This window comes from Diabrotica virgifera, chromosome 9 (assembly GCF_917563875.1).
Source record: "Diabrotica virgifera virgifera chromosome 9, PGI_DIABVI_V3a".
Classification (NCBI taxonomy): domain Eukaryota; kingdom Metazoa; phylum Arthropoda; class Insecta; order Coleoptera; family Chrysomelidae; genus Diabrotica; species Diabrotica virgifera.
In genome coordinates, this window is record NC_065451.1 from 16,980,074 (window position 1) to 16,997,285 (window position 17,212).

The 17,212-nt window shown below is 31.9% G+C and overlaps 1 protein-coding gene across 1 annotated transcript in view; it reads left to right on the forward strand.

Moving 5' to 3' along the window:
- The window catches only part of LOC114332819 (epithelial discoidin domain-containing receptor 1-like), a 442,381-nt gene that overhangs the window by 40,265 nt on the left and 384,904 nt on the right, over positions 1-17,212 (forward strand). Inside the window, exon 2 of the mRNA XM_050662058.1 lies at positions 3,363-3,468. Coding sequence (XP_050518015.1) covers positions 3,363-3,468 — 106 coding nt within the window. The remainder of the gene's footprint in view (positions 1-3,362; positions 3,469-17,212) is intronic.

The following is a 17,212-nucleotide window of genomic DNA, read 5'->3' on the forward strand; positions in this document are numbered from 1 at the left end:
CGAAAGTTGGAAGTTGAATTATTTGTGAAAATCCCGGATGACAAACGTGTAAAGAATTTTACTGATTTCATAGTTGAAAACTATTTGGAAGAAACTAGGTTTTCCCCAGAAAGGGCCAGTAGTACAAATAGTATGTGCCGCACTTGAAATGCATGCGCATCATTTCAGTGTGTTTTAAATTCTAGTTTTTACTACCCACATCCTAATATTTTCAAGTTTTTAAATAATGGGTATTCAATCCAAAAATGTGTGAAAATAAAAAGTGAGAATAACTCGTGTTACGAGAGCAATGTTAAAGAACTGCAAGATAACAAATTACAGAATTAAGCGTTTATAACTCCCCATTAGGTTTAGTTATTATGTTATATTATTAGGTCTATAAATAGGCATGGTAAATATGTACGTATTTACTAAAAAGTATGTTTTAGTTAGTTTATAAAAAAAGTTAATTATATTAAATAATGATTAAATAGAGTAAATAATATTTGATTTTTGTGTTCTCTTAAAAAAATTTAATTTATGTTCTTAAATTTGACCCTCGTAGGATAAATACTACAGTGTTCGAGTGAAAGGAGCAGATCATTATCTGTTAACAACTATAAACCGTTTATCCCTTTTCGTAAAATCCGTGAATTGAAGGTCCCCGATCATTTGTGGCACCTTTAAGAAGCTCTTTTTCTTTAACATTTTATTAAAATACAGGGGCAATAAACAATAATCCAGACTCAAGACGTGGTCTGAAGGTAGGCGGCAGGTATCGACAGCATGCAAAACACAACGTGACACAACCGAAGACCGGCAATTGTAACAAGGGTTGTAAATGCAGGTTTTTACTACTGATAAACATTACCATTATAAAAATATACTCTAATCTCTTTATATAGAGAGAAATAATTTGGTCATTAGGTGAATGTTTAATGTTAAAATTGGTATCCGTTAAAAAATATAGTTTCATTCTTCACATCTTTATTTATTTCAATGTACATTTTATTCGAAATTGTTTGGTTCAAATTATTACTACCAAAAAAGCAAGACCAGCAAGACTCTTGCAGCAAGACCAAGACCAAGAACAAGACCGGCTAGTGCAAGACCAAGACCAAGACCAAGACTGACTTTTAGCTGCAAGACCAAGACCAAGACCAAGCTTGCAAGAACAAGACCAAGACCAAGACTAGCCTGGTCTTGGTCTTGTTCTTGTTTTGCTCATCACTATCCACCTTGCATCTCCGTCGTACATGTGTACTTCTAGCTCTGTCCCATAGAGTCTTACCCTCGATTTTTCGACGAGTTTTCATCTCCGCTGTTTCGAGCAATCTTTTTGTCCTCTCTGTGTCGGGTCGTGTTTCTGCCGCGTATGTCATTATTGGTCTGATGACTGTTTTGTAAATTCTGCCTTTCATTTCTTTTCCGATATTTTTATTTCTCCATATTGTGTCTATCAGGCAACCTGCGGCTCTGTTTGCTCTATTCACTTTATCTTCCGCTTCTGTTTCGAGCCTTCCGTAGCTAGATAGTGTGATGCCTAGGTATTTAAACTCCATCACTTGTTCTATTATCTGACCTTTCAGCTCCAATTTACATCTTATTGGATCTGCTGTTATAACCATGCATTTTGTCTTTTTTGAGGAAATTAACATGTTAAATTTTCTGGCGATTATGTTGAATTGGTGCAGCATACGTTGTAAATCATCTTCACTTTGAGAGATTAGTATATTGCATCGTCCGCCTAGAAGATTATTTTAAGTTGTTTTTCTCCCATTTGGTATCCTTTTTTAGTTCTTATTGTTTTTATTATTTCGTCCATGTTCAGGTTGAACAATAAGGGACTCAAGGAATCCCTCTGTCTTATCCCATTGCCGGCTTCAATTGAGTAAGTTAGTTCATCTTAAACTTTTACTTTTATTGTATTGTTCTGGTAGATGTTTTCTATCGTTTTAATTATTCCCAGAGGTACCTCTCTCGAGTATAACAAGTGGAAAACGTCCTTTAATGTGACCCTGTCAAATGCTTTCTTAAGGTCCACGAAACATAAATATGCCGGTTTGTTGTATCCCAACGATTTCCCTTGAACTTGCCTCATTATAAATATAGCGTCAGTGCATGACCTTCCCGACCTAAAACTTTGTTGTTCTTCTGTAATTGTTATAATTTCATTCAATTTGTTTGTTATCACTTTTGTTGTTAATTTTAATGTTGTGTTTAATAAGCTAATCCCTCTGTAATTCTCCGGGTCTGATTTGTCTCCTTTTTTGAAGAGAGGTATTAGGATGCTTGATCTCCATTCTTGTGGTATTCTGTTTTGTTCTATTATTTTTTGTATTAGTTTTAATAGTTGTTAAGTTAGATCGTGTCCTCCGTACTTTAGGAGTTCGATCGATATTCTGTCCTCTCTTGGAGATTTTCTATTTTTTAATTTTCTTAATGCTTCCTTTTCCTCGCCCTCCTCGATGTTTATTTCTTCGTTTGTCGTAACTTCAAGTGTTGGTGGTTCATTATCGTCGCCTTTAACAAATAGAGATCGGAAGTAGTCTGCCCATGTTTCCTTCTGAATGTGTTTCGCTTTTATTAATTCGTTCATCTCCTTTCTTTGCCCTCTGATCATTCTCCATACTTCTTTTTGTGTTCCGTAGAAGTCGTGTTCCATCTGTTTTGAGAAACTCTGCCAGTGCTCCCTTTTTATTTGCCTCACTAAAGTATTCGCTTCGTTTCTAATTCGTTTGTAGTGGTTGTATGCCTGTTGTGTTTGTTTTGTTCTGTATTGTAAAAAGGCTTTCTTCTTTTCTTCGCATTTTATCTTAACTTCCTCTCTAAAGCACGGGTTTTCTTCTTTAATATGTGAGTATTCGTTACTGTTCTCTCCAAGTGATTCTGTTGCAGCGTCGATTATGTTATCTTTGAGTTTTTGCCACCATTCATCGATGTTATCGTTTTCTCATATTCCATTCTCAGCAACCTTCTCTGATATTCTTTTCCTGTATAAGTATTCCGTGGATTCCGTATGTAGTCCTTCGACACATTAACCATACGTACAAAACATTCATTTTGACAAACCAAAACCAGAAGTCCTACAACACAGCAAATTAACCAACGACCCACATCGAGTCAAACTAATGTCTATTTCGTTGAAATATGGCTCCTTTAGTATAAAAATTGACCTGTTCCAGCATTTTCTGAAAATGCAATGGATATCACGAAATATCAGAGTAGACTTTTTTGAGTGGCTAAACCTTCCTCAATGAAAAGTTGGTTTATTGAATGAATTTTGTAAAAATTACTAATTACTAATCAATTTTGTATTTTATTCACATCAACAATTATTACTGTATCATGTTAAATGCTCTCAATCATATTTTTTGTTTCAGCACAATGTATTGCTCCTTTGGGGATGGAAAATGGTGTTATTAAAGACTCCGACATAACAGCCAGTTCTTCCTTTGACAGCGGCAACGTTGGACCCCAGAATGGCAGGTTAGTGTTATTTTTCAGTCAGTAATCTTTGAGAAATAGATTTCGCGAAATATTCGCTTTTTTTGTGAAACTTTTTGACTCACCCATTTCCTTACGCCCCTCTCAAATGGTCAGATTTTTGAAATATACACATTTTTGCATGTAATTAACTTAGCTTATCTTAATCTGTCAATTTCGAGTATTTTTTTTTCGGTTCCCCCTTAACAAACTTCCCTGTGTTAAGAGCCAATATATGGTAGAGCCAATACATCTGCAGGGTACCAGGTTTCTCGCCATATGATAATCTGACGCGCTCGAGAAACTACAAAAATCCCCGCTTGAGCTCCCCTACCATAACAAGCTGGATAAGTTTTTTTGGAACTGAAAGTTCTGCCATTGGATTCCACATCTGATCCCTTTTAATTCTCTCGTACGCTTGTCGAAAATCTATGAAGAGGTTATGGATAGTTATATTGAATTCCTATCCTTTTTCATTCAGCTGCCATCTCCTCTATAGTCGATCTATCTTTTATGAATTCGGCTTAAATTATTAATAAATAAAAATATACAAAAAACGGGCATGAATTTGTATAACTGTGTTATTGTATCTACATATATACAACCTAAAACAATTGTTAGATAGCAGTTAAAGTGGCTTCTCTTGATAAATTCTCTGGTATGTGATAAAATTCACAATTTTTCCACAACACATTCTCCATCTTAAAGAAAGAACTACCGTAACCTAACATATTCAGAGATATATTTGAATTTAAGCTAGTCTGTGGGTATAAAAGTTTCGACTATTTTCTCACTAGTGTCAAATGAGTGATATTTACGTGTTGTTTTATAAGGAAAAAGCGTTCAGACGAGACTTTTCCCCTTTTGCTCATCATAACACATTCACGCTACATAAATTTTTATATATACGTTCACCAGTATTATTGTAATAAGGCATTGCCATATATACCGGAATCGGAAAGTGTCCCGTATTCATAAACTAGTAATTTGTGGAATGGGTTTGTTTGTTCTGTGACAATGTAGTGTGGTATGTGGTAACGAAAGTAACTTCCGCAGATAAAACATCTTGAATTATTACCTGGTTTAAATAACCGAATGAACTTCATATTTTATCAACAGTTGATGTGAAATATACTACTTTATTGATTTCAAAACGACAAGCAAAAGGCAAACACTGTAACGGTCCAAAGAACGGAATAACTTTTATGCGACCCGTATATCAAAATGATCTATGTATATAGAGTCTATAACTATTATACATTTTGCTTTTTAGAAATTTACATGAGAGTTTTTTTATAAACATCGTAAAAACTTCGGTGCAATACATTTAGTGTCTCTTCGAGATGAATAAACAAAAATTCAATCATTTATTTGTAATCGGAGATCTCGCTAACAAAATTAAAGTGTTTGTTTAATACTCGCAGGGAGCGAAATTGAATCAAACTGCTGGCTTAAAGATATTATGAAATTCCGTGGAGCTCTAGCCTGTGGTGAGGATGGATCTGAGATCCATCTTCACTACCAAATCGAAGCCTACTTGCTTTCTTGGTTGTGCAGGATTTAATACATATTTTAATCTGTTGTTGATGATCTTTGGGAGTATCTTTTACATGAGTGGCAGTAGACTTTTAGGTCTGTAGTTTTGGTTGTCCTCTTTGATACCTTTCTCATGAACGAGAACTGCATTTGCTGTATTCCAGTAGTGTGGTATGCATCTCTTGATCTTGGCAGTTTGTAAACTTACCTACTAAGATTTTTCAAATTTTTTCTATCGCATACGCAGTTCCACTGTTATGCCATCTATTCCAGCTACTTACTGCTCTTCATTTTTATGACTGTACATACTACTTCTTCCGAAAAGACTGCTGGTATATCTTCTTGGTTACTGGTGGCTTCTTCAATTGTTTCATAGTAAATATTTTCCTTATTGTCTTACAAAGTTCAGTGTATTGTATTCTCTGTATATTGTTTCTTACTTTCCTTTCACTCCGTTGTTTTAGTATTATTCTAGTTTTATCAGACAGTTTCCTATATTCATTTTTGTTGTTGTTCAAGATTGTTGTCAAGATTTTTTAGCACTATCAAGGATGATTTCTATTACTTTAGAGCTATCGATTTGGTCATCTTTCATCTATTATCTTTTGGTACTGATCTGAGTTTACTTTTAGATCTTTCTTATTTATACCGGTTACTATTGATTTTATGATTAATTTTATTCTTTCTAGTTTTACACCTAGAACAGTTTTCGCTGTCGTTTAAAATCTACAAAATTCTTCTTTTATCGCCTAAACATTAAACATTTATGTTGCATATCCCTAGCTCCGACAGCTTTGCAGTAGCTTCACTCCTGGCACTTCAGCATAGTGGGAAATGTCTAACAGCTGTTTCCCTTCACTTTTGTAAATTACTCCGCGATTCAAAAACACATTTCAGTGTGCATCACTTTACGATTTGACAGACAATAAAAATTGAAAATAAAAATTGTCAAACGCGTTTTTCTCAAAACAGCTCTTTTCAAAGGCGGTCAAAATCCACCTGAAATGTTACATAGATTTTCCTTAGACATTTTGCGAGGTATCAGCGCAATATCCATTTTGTTGGATTAATAAATCCAAAAAATACTCCCCTTCCCTCTCTAGACTCTAAATCCTTTTTATGACAGAAAATGTATTCACGACCATTCAATTTCGCTTTATGCAGGCTTATCTATATAGTAAATAAATATTGTACTCTGTATACTATTCAGATGAGATACATGATTAAAGACCAAAAAGGCCAAACATTATTACCTTTCTCTGTATAACAAAAAACAAAAAACAAGTACTTAAATCCACTCACTACAAAGAAAATCCATTTCCCTTTCCCAAAAACCCTTCGAAAAAAAAATCCGAGCAAGTTTTGATATTTAGGAGTAAATATTCGGGAAGCAAATCCATCATAATAAGTCAGCGTCTGACAAAAGGCCTCGAATCAGTATGAATAAGTTGGATTTAGAATCCGGCGAGAATGCAAGGAATAATCAATACATTGTGTTCTGTAATATACAGCTCCACGGAGAATACAGATAACAATATAAATTCATCGGTTTTGAAAGAGTATCTCTCGAAACACTTTCAATAAAACATAATATTCTATTGGATTCTATTCTCTGTTTGTTTCTTCTTTGAAAAAAGGGTTTAAGAGCTTTTTAACTGGTTAAGAAATACCCGGATAGGGTTAGGCCAGTGTAGAATAGAGGCATGTACATAAATATGAAATTATTAATATACTTTCAGTTTAGTGGACTGTATGTTTTTTAGGTTGATGATTCAAGTGAAAATTTATAGAGGGATCATGATAATGCAGACAATATTATAAATTCATAGTCTTGCCAAAGTCCTGTTTTGTCACTACTTTTAATTGCGTCTCGCGAACACATATGCCGTTTCACACGCGAATTAACTGTTTTAACGGATTCGCAATTTGTCACGTCACGTTAGAGTCGTATATTATTTGCACAGAGAAAAAGTGTTTGTTCAGCGGTAATGGAACCCAAAGAAAGGTTAGAGGTAATAGTTGCACCCAAAAAAAGGTACGACTGATATCGATGTGTTGCCACGAAAGCTAACACAAAAGAGAAAGAGATGTTTGCACTTTGCTGTAAAGTTAATACGTTATTGTGGTAAGATTAATGTCTTACAAATACTTAAAATCCTAAAATATTAGGAAAGCACTATATTTAATTATAGAAAGCAGAGCATTTTTTGGTATAAAAGAAGGATATGTGAGATCTGACACATGTGATCTAAGAGGATTTAAACCTCCGAGAGGTTGAACCGGGTTGACATCTTATCGTAGTAAAAAAAAACAAATAAAAAAAAAACAAAAAAAAACAAAAAAAACGAAAAAAAAAGAATGCATTTATTTTAAATAATTAACATTAATATTTTTATTTGTAAAATATATACACTATGTGTTCTTGATAAACATAAAGTATAATATATTTATAATATTTATTAACATAGTATGTACATTAGCTGTAATGAGTAGGTAAAATAAGAAGTAAAATATTGTAATATTATTATAATAACCATGTTTCACTAATTGGCAATATCTTTAATATATTTACTTTTGATTGAGACTGGCTGAATGACTATAATAGTCCTAGCCAAAAAAATCTGACACACTTAATAATTCACTTGATATACTGAATTCGCTCTACCGAGATTCACTTTGACAAATTCGGAATAGGAAACATACAACACAAAAATTCCTACCTCACACTACTAACTGCTAAAATCAACTTAATCTTTCATTAAAAAAAGAAGAATTATTAGAAATAGTGGGAGTGTCTACTAATCTCATAAAATTTTGTGGAGTTTATTTCTACAAAATATTTTTATTTTGTCCAATAAATAATTTTCTCATTTGTTATGAATACATTATAATGGTGTAAAGTAAATAAATAATTATTGATTGGCGTAAGGTTTACGTTATTTTTATGTCTGTTTATTATTAATAGTATTGGCTATGAGCAGGTGCGTTGGTTGTGCAGTAATTTCCAGTCACTTCTGAAAAGTGAACTTTCCAAAAAAGAAATTACTAACGTCAGTGTCAAAGCGAATCTCGATAGAGCGAATTCAGTATACGCTGTGAGCTCGTATGTAGAGGGGATAATCAAAAATTCGCGAGCGCCAGTAGTGACAAGTTTGTAAACCTTTACTGGAAATTTGCTTTTTGACGTTCTGCATTAAGTGTTGCATATTATAGCTTTTCAATGTCTCACGAAAGTTGTTGTATTAAAGAGTGTCGAAATACTGGTTACAATAGTAACTGTGTATTCTACAACTTTCCTGTCGCTAAGCATAAGGTGATTCAACGACAATAATGGATTGATGCAATTAGAAAAAAGTAAGTAAATACAATTTTAATTTTAAAACGGTAGAAAAATTTGAGCTAAAGGATCAGTTAGCACACTCTCGAAATTTTACAATCCAATCCTGAAACTAAATTTGAATTCGTGAAGATAACGACCAATCACAGCAAATATAGGATGCCGTTCACTGTCATTCATAAGTTAATATTTAAGAAGTATATTATATAATTATGTTAAATTATTATACTTTTTTGAAGAATAAATTTTGTCTAATATTATTTGTCAACATAAACGTCAAAACGATAATCAAAATCTGAAAAATAATCACAATGAATAATAAATTTTGTACTTACTGCTATTAATTATCGATTACAATCCAATTACTTCTTTACGTTGTAAATATTACACGATAAGAATTAAATAATAAGTTTGAAACAACTATTACTTGCTTTTCTCTTTAAAATTCCGGCCGAAATAGGAACACTATTCAACCGTTAGATGGCGATAGCAGCCATACCAGCGAAACTCACAGAGTATAGGCAACACTTTTTTCTGTCCAGAAAATTTCCGGTAAAAGTTATACTAGTAATCCTGTAGGTAGGTGGCGATACCAGCGAAGCTCGGAGCGTATACCAGTGATTTAAGTTACATATGAGTATTCTGATTAAAAGTCAATACTTTTCGAGTTATTTGCGAGTGAAAATGTTTATCTTTCAAGAAAAATAAACACTTTTTATACAGTTTTTCGCAAATAACTAAAAACGTAAGTATTTTATCGAAAAAAATTCCTATCAAAAAATATTGTTATCGAAAATGTAGCTTATAAAAAAAATGGTCTATGCATGAAGTCTGTAGATCCAGTAGAACCAGAGTTGTAGCTCATGAAAAGTAGGTTCTTATACGTCAAATTCCAAATCGAATACTTAATGTGAAATAACCAAAAAATGAGGCACATTTCATGGAAAACTCATCAAAACTTTTTTAAAGTTTCGGTTTTATTTGCTATGAAAGTTTCTTATATCGGGCAGTATCGTCGCCCCCGCTAGCGAAATTATTCCGATTCGATTTTTTTGCACAAACTTACTCAAAAAGAGGTCCTTATAACATATCCACAGGGTGCCGGCCGGTGCCGTGGTCGAAAAATTGTTTAAACAAATTTTCTTAAACAAATTCACAAAAATAATTTTTTCATTTCGGACAATATTTTTTTAGATAATTTCGGTCTATCAGCAAAAAAGATCTCTTGTCATTTTTCTCTTAAATTGATTGTTGTCGAGTTATATGCGATTAAACATTTGAAAAATGCAAAAATGGCCCTTATCAAGGACTAATAACTCGATTAACTATTATCATTATGAAATTAAAAAAGTGGGTAAATCAAGTTTAAAACCCCTTCTTCAAGGTCCTGAAGAGATTTTTGTCATTATTTTATTACAAAGCTGCCATTTTTAATTATTAACAATTAGCGCTATAGTTCAACTGTATCGTCGCCCCCGCCCCGTTTGCGAAACTATTTCGATTCGATTTTATTGCACAAACTTACTCAAAAAGAGGTCCTTATAACACATCCACAGGGTGCCGGGCGGTGCCGTGATCGAAAAATTGTTTAAACAATTTTCTTTAAAAAAATTCACAAAAATAATTTTTTCATTGCGAACGATTTTTTTTTAAATAATTTGGGTTATTCTGAGCAAAAAAGGTCTCTTGCGACTTTTCTCTAAAATTGATTGTTGTCGAGTTATATGGCCATTTTCGCATTTTTCAAATTTTAAATCGCGTATAACTCGACAACAATCAATTTTAGAAAAAAATCACAAGAGACCTTTTTTGCTCAGGATGTCCCAAATTATCTAAAAAAAAAAAATGTTAGAAGTGAAAAAATTATTTTTGTGAATTTTTTAAAAAAATTGTTTAAGCAATTTTTTGACCACGGCACCGAACGGCACCCTGTGGATATGTTATAAGAACCTCTTTTTGAGTAAGTTTGTGCAAAAAAATCTAATCGGAATAATTTCACTAACGGGGTGACGATACCTCCTGGACTATAGCGCTAATTGTTAATAATTAAAAATAACAGCTTTTTAATAAAATAATTACAAAAATCTCTATAGGACTTTGAATAAGGGGTTTGAAATTTGATTTGGTCACTTTTTGAATTTTATAATAATAATTTTTAATCGAGTTATTAAGCCTTGAAAATGGCTATTTTCGCATTTTTCAAATTTTTAATCGCATATAACTCGACAATAATCAATTTAAGAAAAAAATGACAAGAGACCTTTTTTGCTCAGAATGTCCCAAATTATCTAAAAAAAATTGTTCGAAGTAAAAAAAAATATTTTTCTGAATTTGTTTAAAAGAAATTGTTTAAACAATTTTTCGACCACGGCACCTCCCGGCACCCTGTGGATATGTTATAAAGACCTCTTTTTGAGTAAGTTTGTGCAAAAAAATCGAATCGGAATAATTTCGCTAGCGGGGGCGACAATACTGTCCGGTCTATCTAGTATCAAAACTAAACAAGTTACGCTCAAAATAAAAATAGTCCCTTTTTTGGTAAAACAAATCGTGAGAATCACCCCTTAATTATCATCCCAAATGAAATTAATCGTTACCGCTTTAAAATTGACTTACTTATATATTGCTTATATGATCTGTAAGTTTCATCGGTTCAAAGTGCTTATTTTTGAAAAAAAAATGGTTTGAAATAAATTTTTGAAAAAATTATACTTCTTTACGATCGAGAGTGAAATTTTATAATTCCCTGGTGCATGCGCAGACAGACAGTATGTAGTTCGGTGCTAATCTTTCAAATTATGTATGTATCAGCGCAAATAAGTCATTAAAATAATATATTAGTGTTTTTAGTAAATGTATTATTTATTATAATTTTTGTGTCTTTGGATTTGTCTTCCTCGGGAATAAAATATTTTATAATAATAGTAAGTATATTTACTTTAAATTTTAAAGTATTTTTATACTTCACTGGGTCTATTAAATTTGTCAGTATGAATGAGAAATCTTGTAACCGTGTGTTCCGTGAGAAATCCGTGTGTTATCTAACTTTTTTTTTTATTTTTGGTAGATATTGTTTTAATAAAATTTTTGGAAAGTAGTAAGTAAAAATTAGTTTAATCATTAAATAAAATACAAATAACCTGTTGAAAGTATATTTATTTCGTTGAAATCATATTATAATAGAAGTATAACTTCTTACGTGCGTACAAAGTACACACATATTCTTTTTTTTTTATTTTGAAAAAAATGATTTGTATCAAAATAACTTAAAAAAGTATTACTGAGATGAAAAACCTCTAAGAGTAAAAATATAGGCTTTGCATTTCTGAATATTTTGGAGAATACAGATAACACTATAAATTCAGTACGTTCATCGGTTTTGAAAGAGTATCTCTCGAAACACTTTCAATAAAACGTAATATTCTATTGGATTCTATTCTCTGTTTGTTTCTTCTTAAAAAAAAAGGTTTTAAGAGCTTTTTAACTGTTTAAGAAATACCCGGCTTGGGTTACGGTGGAGTCAAGTTTCTTGGAGGAAATAATGGCGAAAGAAACTTTAAGAAACTCCATTTAAATTCTGCATTATGCACTTCGAAACAACAGTTTTCTTTCAGTTTGTTTCATTGTAGATTAAAATTATCAACTTCTGATTGGATCCTCAAAAGTGAAAGTAAATAATAAACCTAAATAAGCAATGTTAAAAATAATTAATTATATAAAAATGTTTTAAAATATAAAGCCCATAGTGGTGTTATTAGTGTAGTGTATTAGGTGTTGTTTTTATTTTATTCTGCTTTTTATACAACTATTTACAAATAATTTGTACATCTGAACTAACCACAAAAACCTTGTTTGTAAAATTTTTATCTTAATGTCCTAACGTATGATTTTATATTAATTAATTGCGCGAATTAATTATTCGGTTTTGTGAGTATCTCGATTTTTTAATAGTTGCTGTGCTATCATAATTTTTCTTTCTTTTTCTTCACGTGTCTCATCCTTTAACCTTCATCGGACGGGCCTTAAAATATTACAGAAAATAGGGGCCGGGTCTGAACAGACCCCATTCTTATAATGCGTGAACGGTGCCTGTACGAACAAAAATTGTAACAATAACACATTATTTTTATAGTATTGAACATTTATTAGACTAAATCATCCACATTACTACGAAATACATTCTACTGATTGATACTAACAGAGTAAATAACAACTACATCCTATTTGTACCGGGGGTCCCAATAAAAATGGCTCTCGGTCATATCTCAGCAACCGTTTATAGTACAGCTTAGAGAAAAAATATTTATGACAAAAGTTGCCTCGGGAAAAGCCTGGAAATTATTTTCATGCTTGTAGGTCCACCGCTAGAGGGCGTAATTGAATATCAAAAATTAAAATATCAAAATTTTACAAAATTTGACTAATGAAAGGGTACTGAAAATCCAATCATCGTATTCTTCATAAAATTCTGCGCATATTTGATTTCACAAGTTTAAGTCTACCTTTGCAAATAAGAGGTGGGGGTGAGTGGGAACCTTCTTATGAAAAAATGGCTGTAAGTCCGGTTCTACTAAATCGAATTTTTCAAACTTGGTCTTGTTGAAAACAGATCTTTTTTGGTAATGTAAGCGTCTTATTTTCGAAATAGTCTAGTAAGTATTATGCAAGCAAGGAGGCGTTCTTTAATTATTAACAGAAATCTATTTTTCTTTGGAAAATATTAAATAGAAGTATGCATTTTTAATCTCGTATTACAAAATTAGACCAAATTAGCAACGTAATACCGAAAACTGCATGTCGATACCTTTTGTCTATCTCGAGATATCTTAAGAAATGTGTAAATTTTAAACCTAACTGTTACTGTCACAGGTAAACGAGGTTAAGGAAAAGTAGTGTGCTATGGAAAAAACAAATAAATATTTTCCAGATGTAAACGTATATAATTAATTAGAACAACAATAAGACAAACAACACTATAAAATATAACTAAGAAATAAAAGCAACTACTTACTTAGTCTTAGTGACTGCCTAAATGTTCAAATTGTTGCCCATCATTTTTGATGCAAGCATTTACTCTTTCAGGAGCAGATTTAATAGCAACATATTTAACTGTTTTAGACTTTTATTTATGGGGACGGATTAAAGACCTTGTTTTTGCCGCTAGGCCCACTACTCGAGAAAACATTATCTAGAATCTAGAGAATACGAAACACCATTCAAAGAATTGCGAAAGCAGAAATTGAGACTGCTGTTCAATCTACTCTTGAAAGAGTAAATGCTTGCATCGAAAATGATGGGTAATAATTTGAACATTTAGGCAGTCACTAAGACTAAGTAAGTAGTTGCTTTTATTTCTTTGTTATATTTTATAGTGTTGTTTTCTTATTGTTGTTCTAATTAATTATAAACGTTTACATCTGGAAAATGTTTATTTGTTTTTTCAATAGCACACTACTTTTCCTTAACCTCGTTTACCTGTGACAGTAACGGTTTATGTTTAAAATTTACACATTTCTTAAGATATATCGAGATAGAAAAAAGGTATCAACATGCAGTTTTCGGTATTATGTTGCTAATTTGGTCTGATTTTGTAATACGAGATTAAAAATGCATGCTTGTATTTAAAATTTTCCAAAGAAAACTAGATTTCTGAAAATAATTAAATAACGCCTCCTTGCTGGCATAATACTTATTAGGCTATTTCGAAAATAAGACGCTTACATTGACGAAAAAGAGCTGTTTTCAACAAGAGCAAGTATGCACAATTTGATTTAGCAGAACCGGACCTACAGCCATTTTTTCATAAGAAGTTTCCCACTCACCCCCACCTCTTATTTGTCAAGGTAGACTTAAACGTGCGAAATCAAATATGCGTAGAATTTTATGAAAAATACGATGATTGAATTTCCAGTGTCCTTTCAGTAGGTATATTTTGTAAAATTTTGATTTTTTAATTTTTGATATTCAATTACGCCCTCTAGCGGTGGATCTACAATCTACAGCCTCCAGGCTTTTCCCAAGGCAACTTTTGTTATAAATATTTTTTTTTCAAAGATGTACTATTAACGATTTCGGAGATATGGCCGAGAGCCATTCTTATTGGGACACCCGGTACAATGTACACAAACTGTACAAAATTATTACATTTTACGCATATTTTACTTGATTTTCTGCCTTTGCCTCTACAACACAAATGGCGCCGTTCTTTTTTATTTTTTTGTTTTATTTTGAGCTCAGTAATATCCAAAAGTTCTGGAAACACGTCTGCCATATTTTTAATCTTTTCGATATCTTCTATACGAATTCTAATACACCTCGTACATTCGATACTCGAGAGCTTCGAGTAGCTAGACGTATGCGATGAAAAACTTTTCGTCTAAAATCCAATAGCTGAAGCTGTAATTTTCATGCCTGTCCAATTCTCACCGGGGATCAAGCTTTTCCAATGAATATTCAATGTTTTTATGTAGTCTTTCCATCTGATTTATTCATGATACCGTATTATGTCTGCCTCTGTTTCTTTTTCATTTCACCGGTTGAAATTTCGTATGCATTTTGCCAAAAGATACACATTAGTTCCATAGCGGAATCGAAATTGAAAAACTATGTTTAGTACGATGGGCTTCAGCTTCAGTTAAAGAGCTATATTTAGCGCGTGAATAAAGATAAGTGTCATCGTTTATCTAATAATTTATTAGCAAAACTTCGAAATATGTATATATTATTATCTAATGTACGGAAAAGCCTTGAGTGACAAGACTTTAGTGAGAGTTTAGTTTTCACCTATGAATATTTCCGTTGGTAAAGTGAATGTAACTACAAAAATCACTACCCAAAAAATACAACTTATGTGGATCAAAGCACATTCAGGACTTACACATAATGAACATGTAAACCAATTAGCTAAAAATTCCCTCATCCATGGAACAGTAACCAAATATCAGCCCTGCATTTTAGATGTTTTTGCTTGTTTAAGAACTGAACAGATGAAGAACTGGAAAACACATTGGGAAAGGTCCTGTAGTATATCAACAATACAATACAGTTTGATACGACCGATTATTCCGGAAAAACCCTGGTATAATAATTTCACCCTCCTTCGCAAATATATATCCACCATCAGTAGAATTAGATTTGGACATGCATGTTATCCTGCACATTTATTTAAAATAAACATATTAGATTCGAATAGTTGTCAAGAATGTGAGGTTAAAAGTGACTTGAACCACATATTTTTTGAATGCAAGAAGCATAAACATCTATCCAGTCACCTAATTAAAAGAATTATGGACCAGAACATCCCACTCCCTATAAATATTCTCTTTATTCTGTAACTGAATAAAAAGAAAATTTTTGACTGTTTGGTATTTTTCTTGTCGGATAGTAAAATATTATTGTAATTAGTTATAGGTATTTGTAAAATATGTAAAAAAAATATTAAAAAAAAAATAAAGAAATGACACAAAAATAAATTTAAAAAAATTAATGATTAAATTAAAAAATCTACTATCTAAAATAATCTAATAATTTAAAAAAATACAAAAAAAATATAAAAAAAATAAAAAAAAATTAAAGAAAAAAAATCACTAAGAGGATTTAAACCTCCGAGGGGTTGAACCGGGTTGACATCTTATCGTAGTGACAAAAAAAAACAAAAAAAATACAAAAAAGAATGCATTTATTTTAAATAATTAACATTAATATTTTTATTTGTAAAATGTATACACTATGTGTTCTTGGTAAACATTAAGTGTAATATATTTATAATATTTATTAACATAGTATGTACATTAGCTGTAATGAGTTGGTAAAATAAGAAGTAAAATTTTGTAATATTATTATAATAACCATGTTTCACTAATTGGCAATATCTTTAATACATTTACTTTTGATTGAGACAGGCTGAATGACTATAGTCCAAGCAAAAAAAAGTGACTGTAAAAATCTGTGAAAAACAATGGAAAATCACAAAGTAGATAATACCTACATAATAATTGCAATCAAATCACTTTACAAAAAAATTAATATATAACACAGGTCAACAAAAAATTTTTTTCTGTGTCTGTTATTTTTAGTAAATATTTTCTGTGTGTATACATCAAACATTTAGATTTAGATTTCCCCGATTTATGCATCATTTATTCTTAGGGTAATCTTCTCACACTCAGCATCGAACCAGTAGTTGCGTGGTGGTGGCCTTTCTGGTCCTATACTAAATTTATAATCAAGATGCAGTAGAAATAAACAAACAAACCAAGACACGTTAAATGCTACTAGGAGCACTCCCAAATCATAATTTACAATGTACATACATTGTAAATCCGAAATCATGATTTTCAAAGTTTATACATTGTAAATTATGAGTCAGGAGTGCTCCTAGTAGCATTTAACGTGTCTTTGTTTATTTCTACTGCATACTGTATATTATATAAATATGTGGTGCTTATTTAATATTATTCTTTTACGTCTTTCACTCTTCATTAGTTATTAAATCCTCGTTAATTCTGTTTTTAGTTTCGTTGATATAGATTTGAATGTTATGTGTTCTCTACTCTTTTGTATAGTGTCTAACGTTGGACTTTAACGGATGCACTTCTCAAGAAACTGGAAGTCTTTGAAATCTGGATATATCGGAGAACAGTTAAAAATCGCAAACTTAAATATTTTGGCCATATTACTCCAATATACTCCATTTAATAATACAAGGCAAGGTAGACTGAAAAAGAGGGCCAGGTCGAAGAAGAACGTCGTTGGCTTAGAAAGCTGAGATCCTCTGCATCCCTTTTCTGAGCTGCCATCAACAAAATTATTATAGCCAATTTGATAGCCAACGCACGATAATGGAGCACGGCATATGAAGAAGATACAAACTTA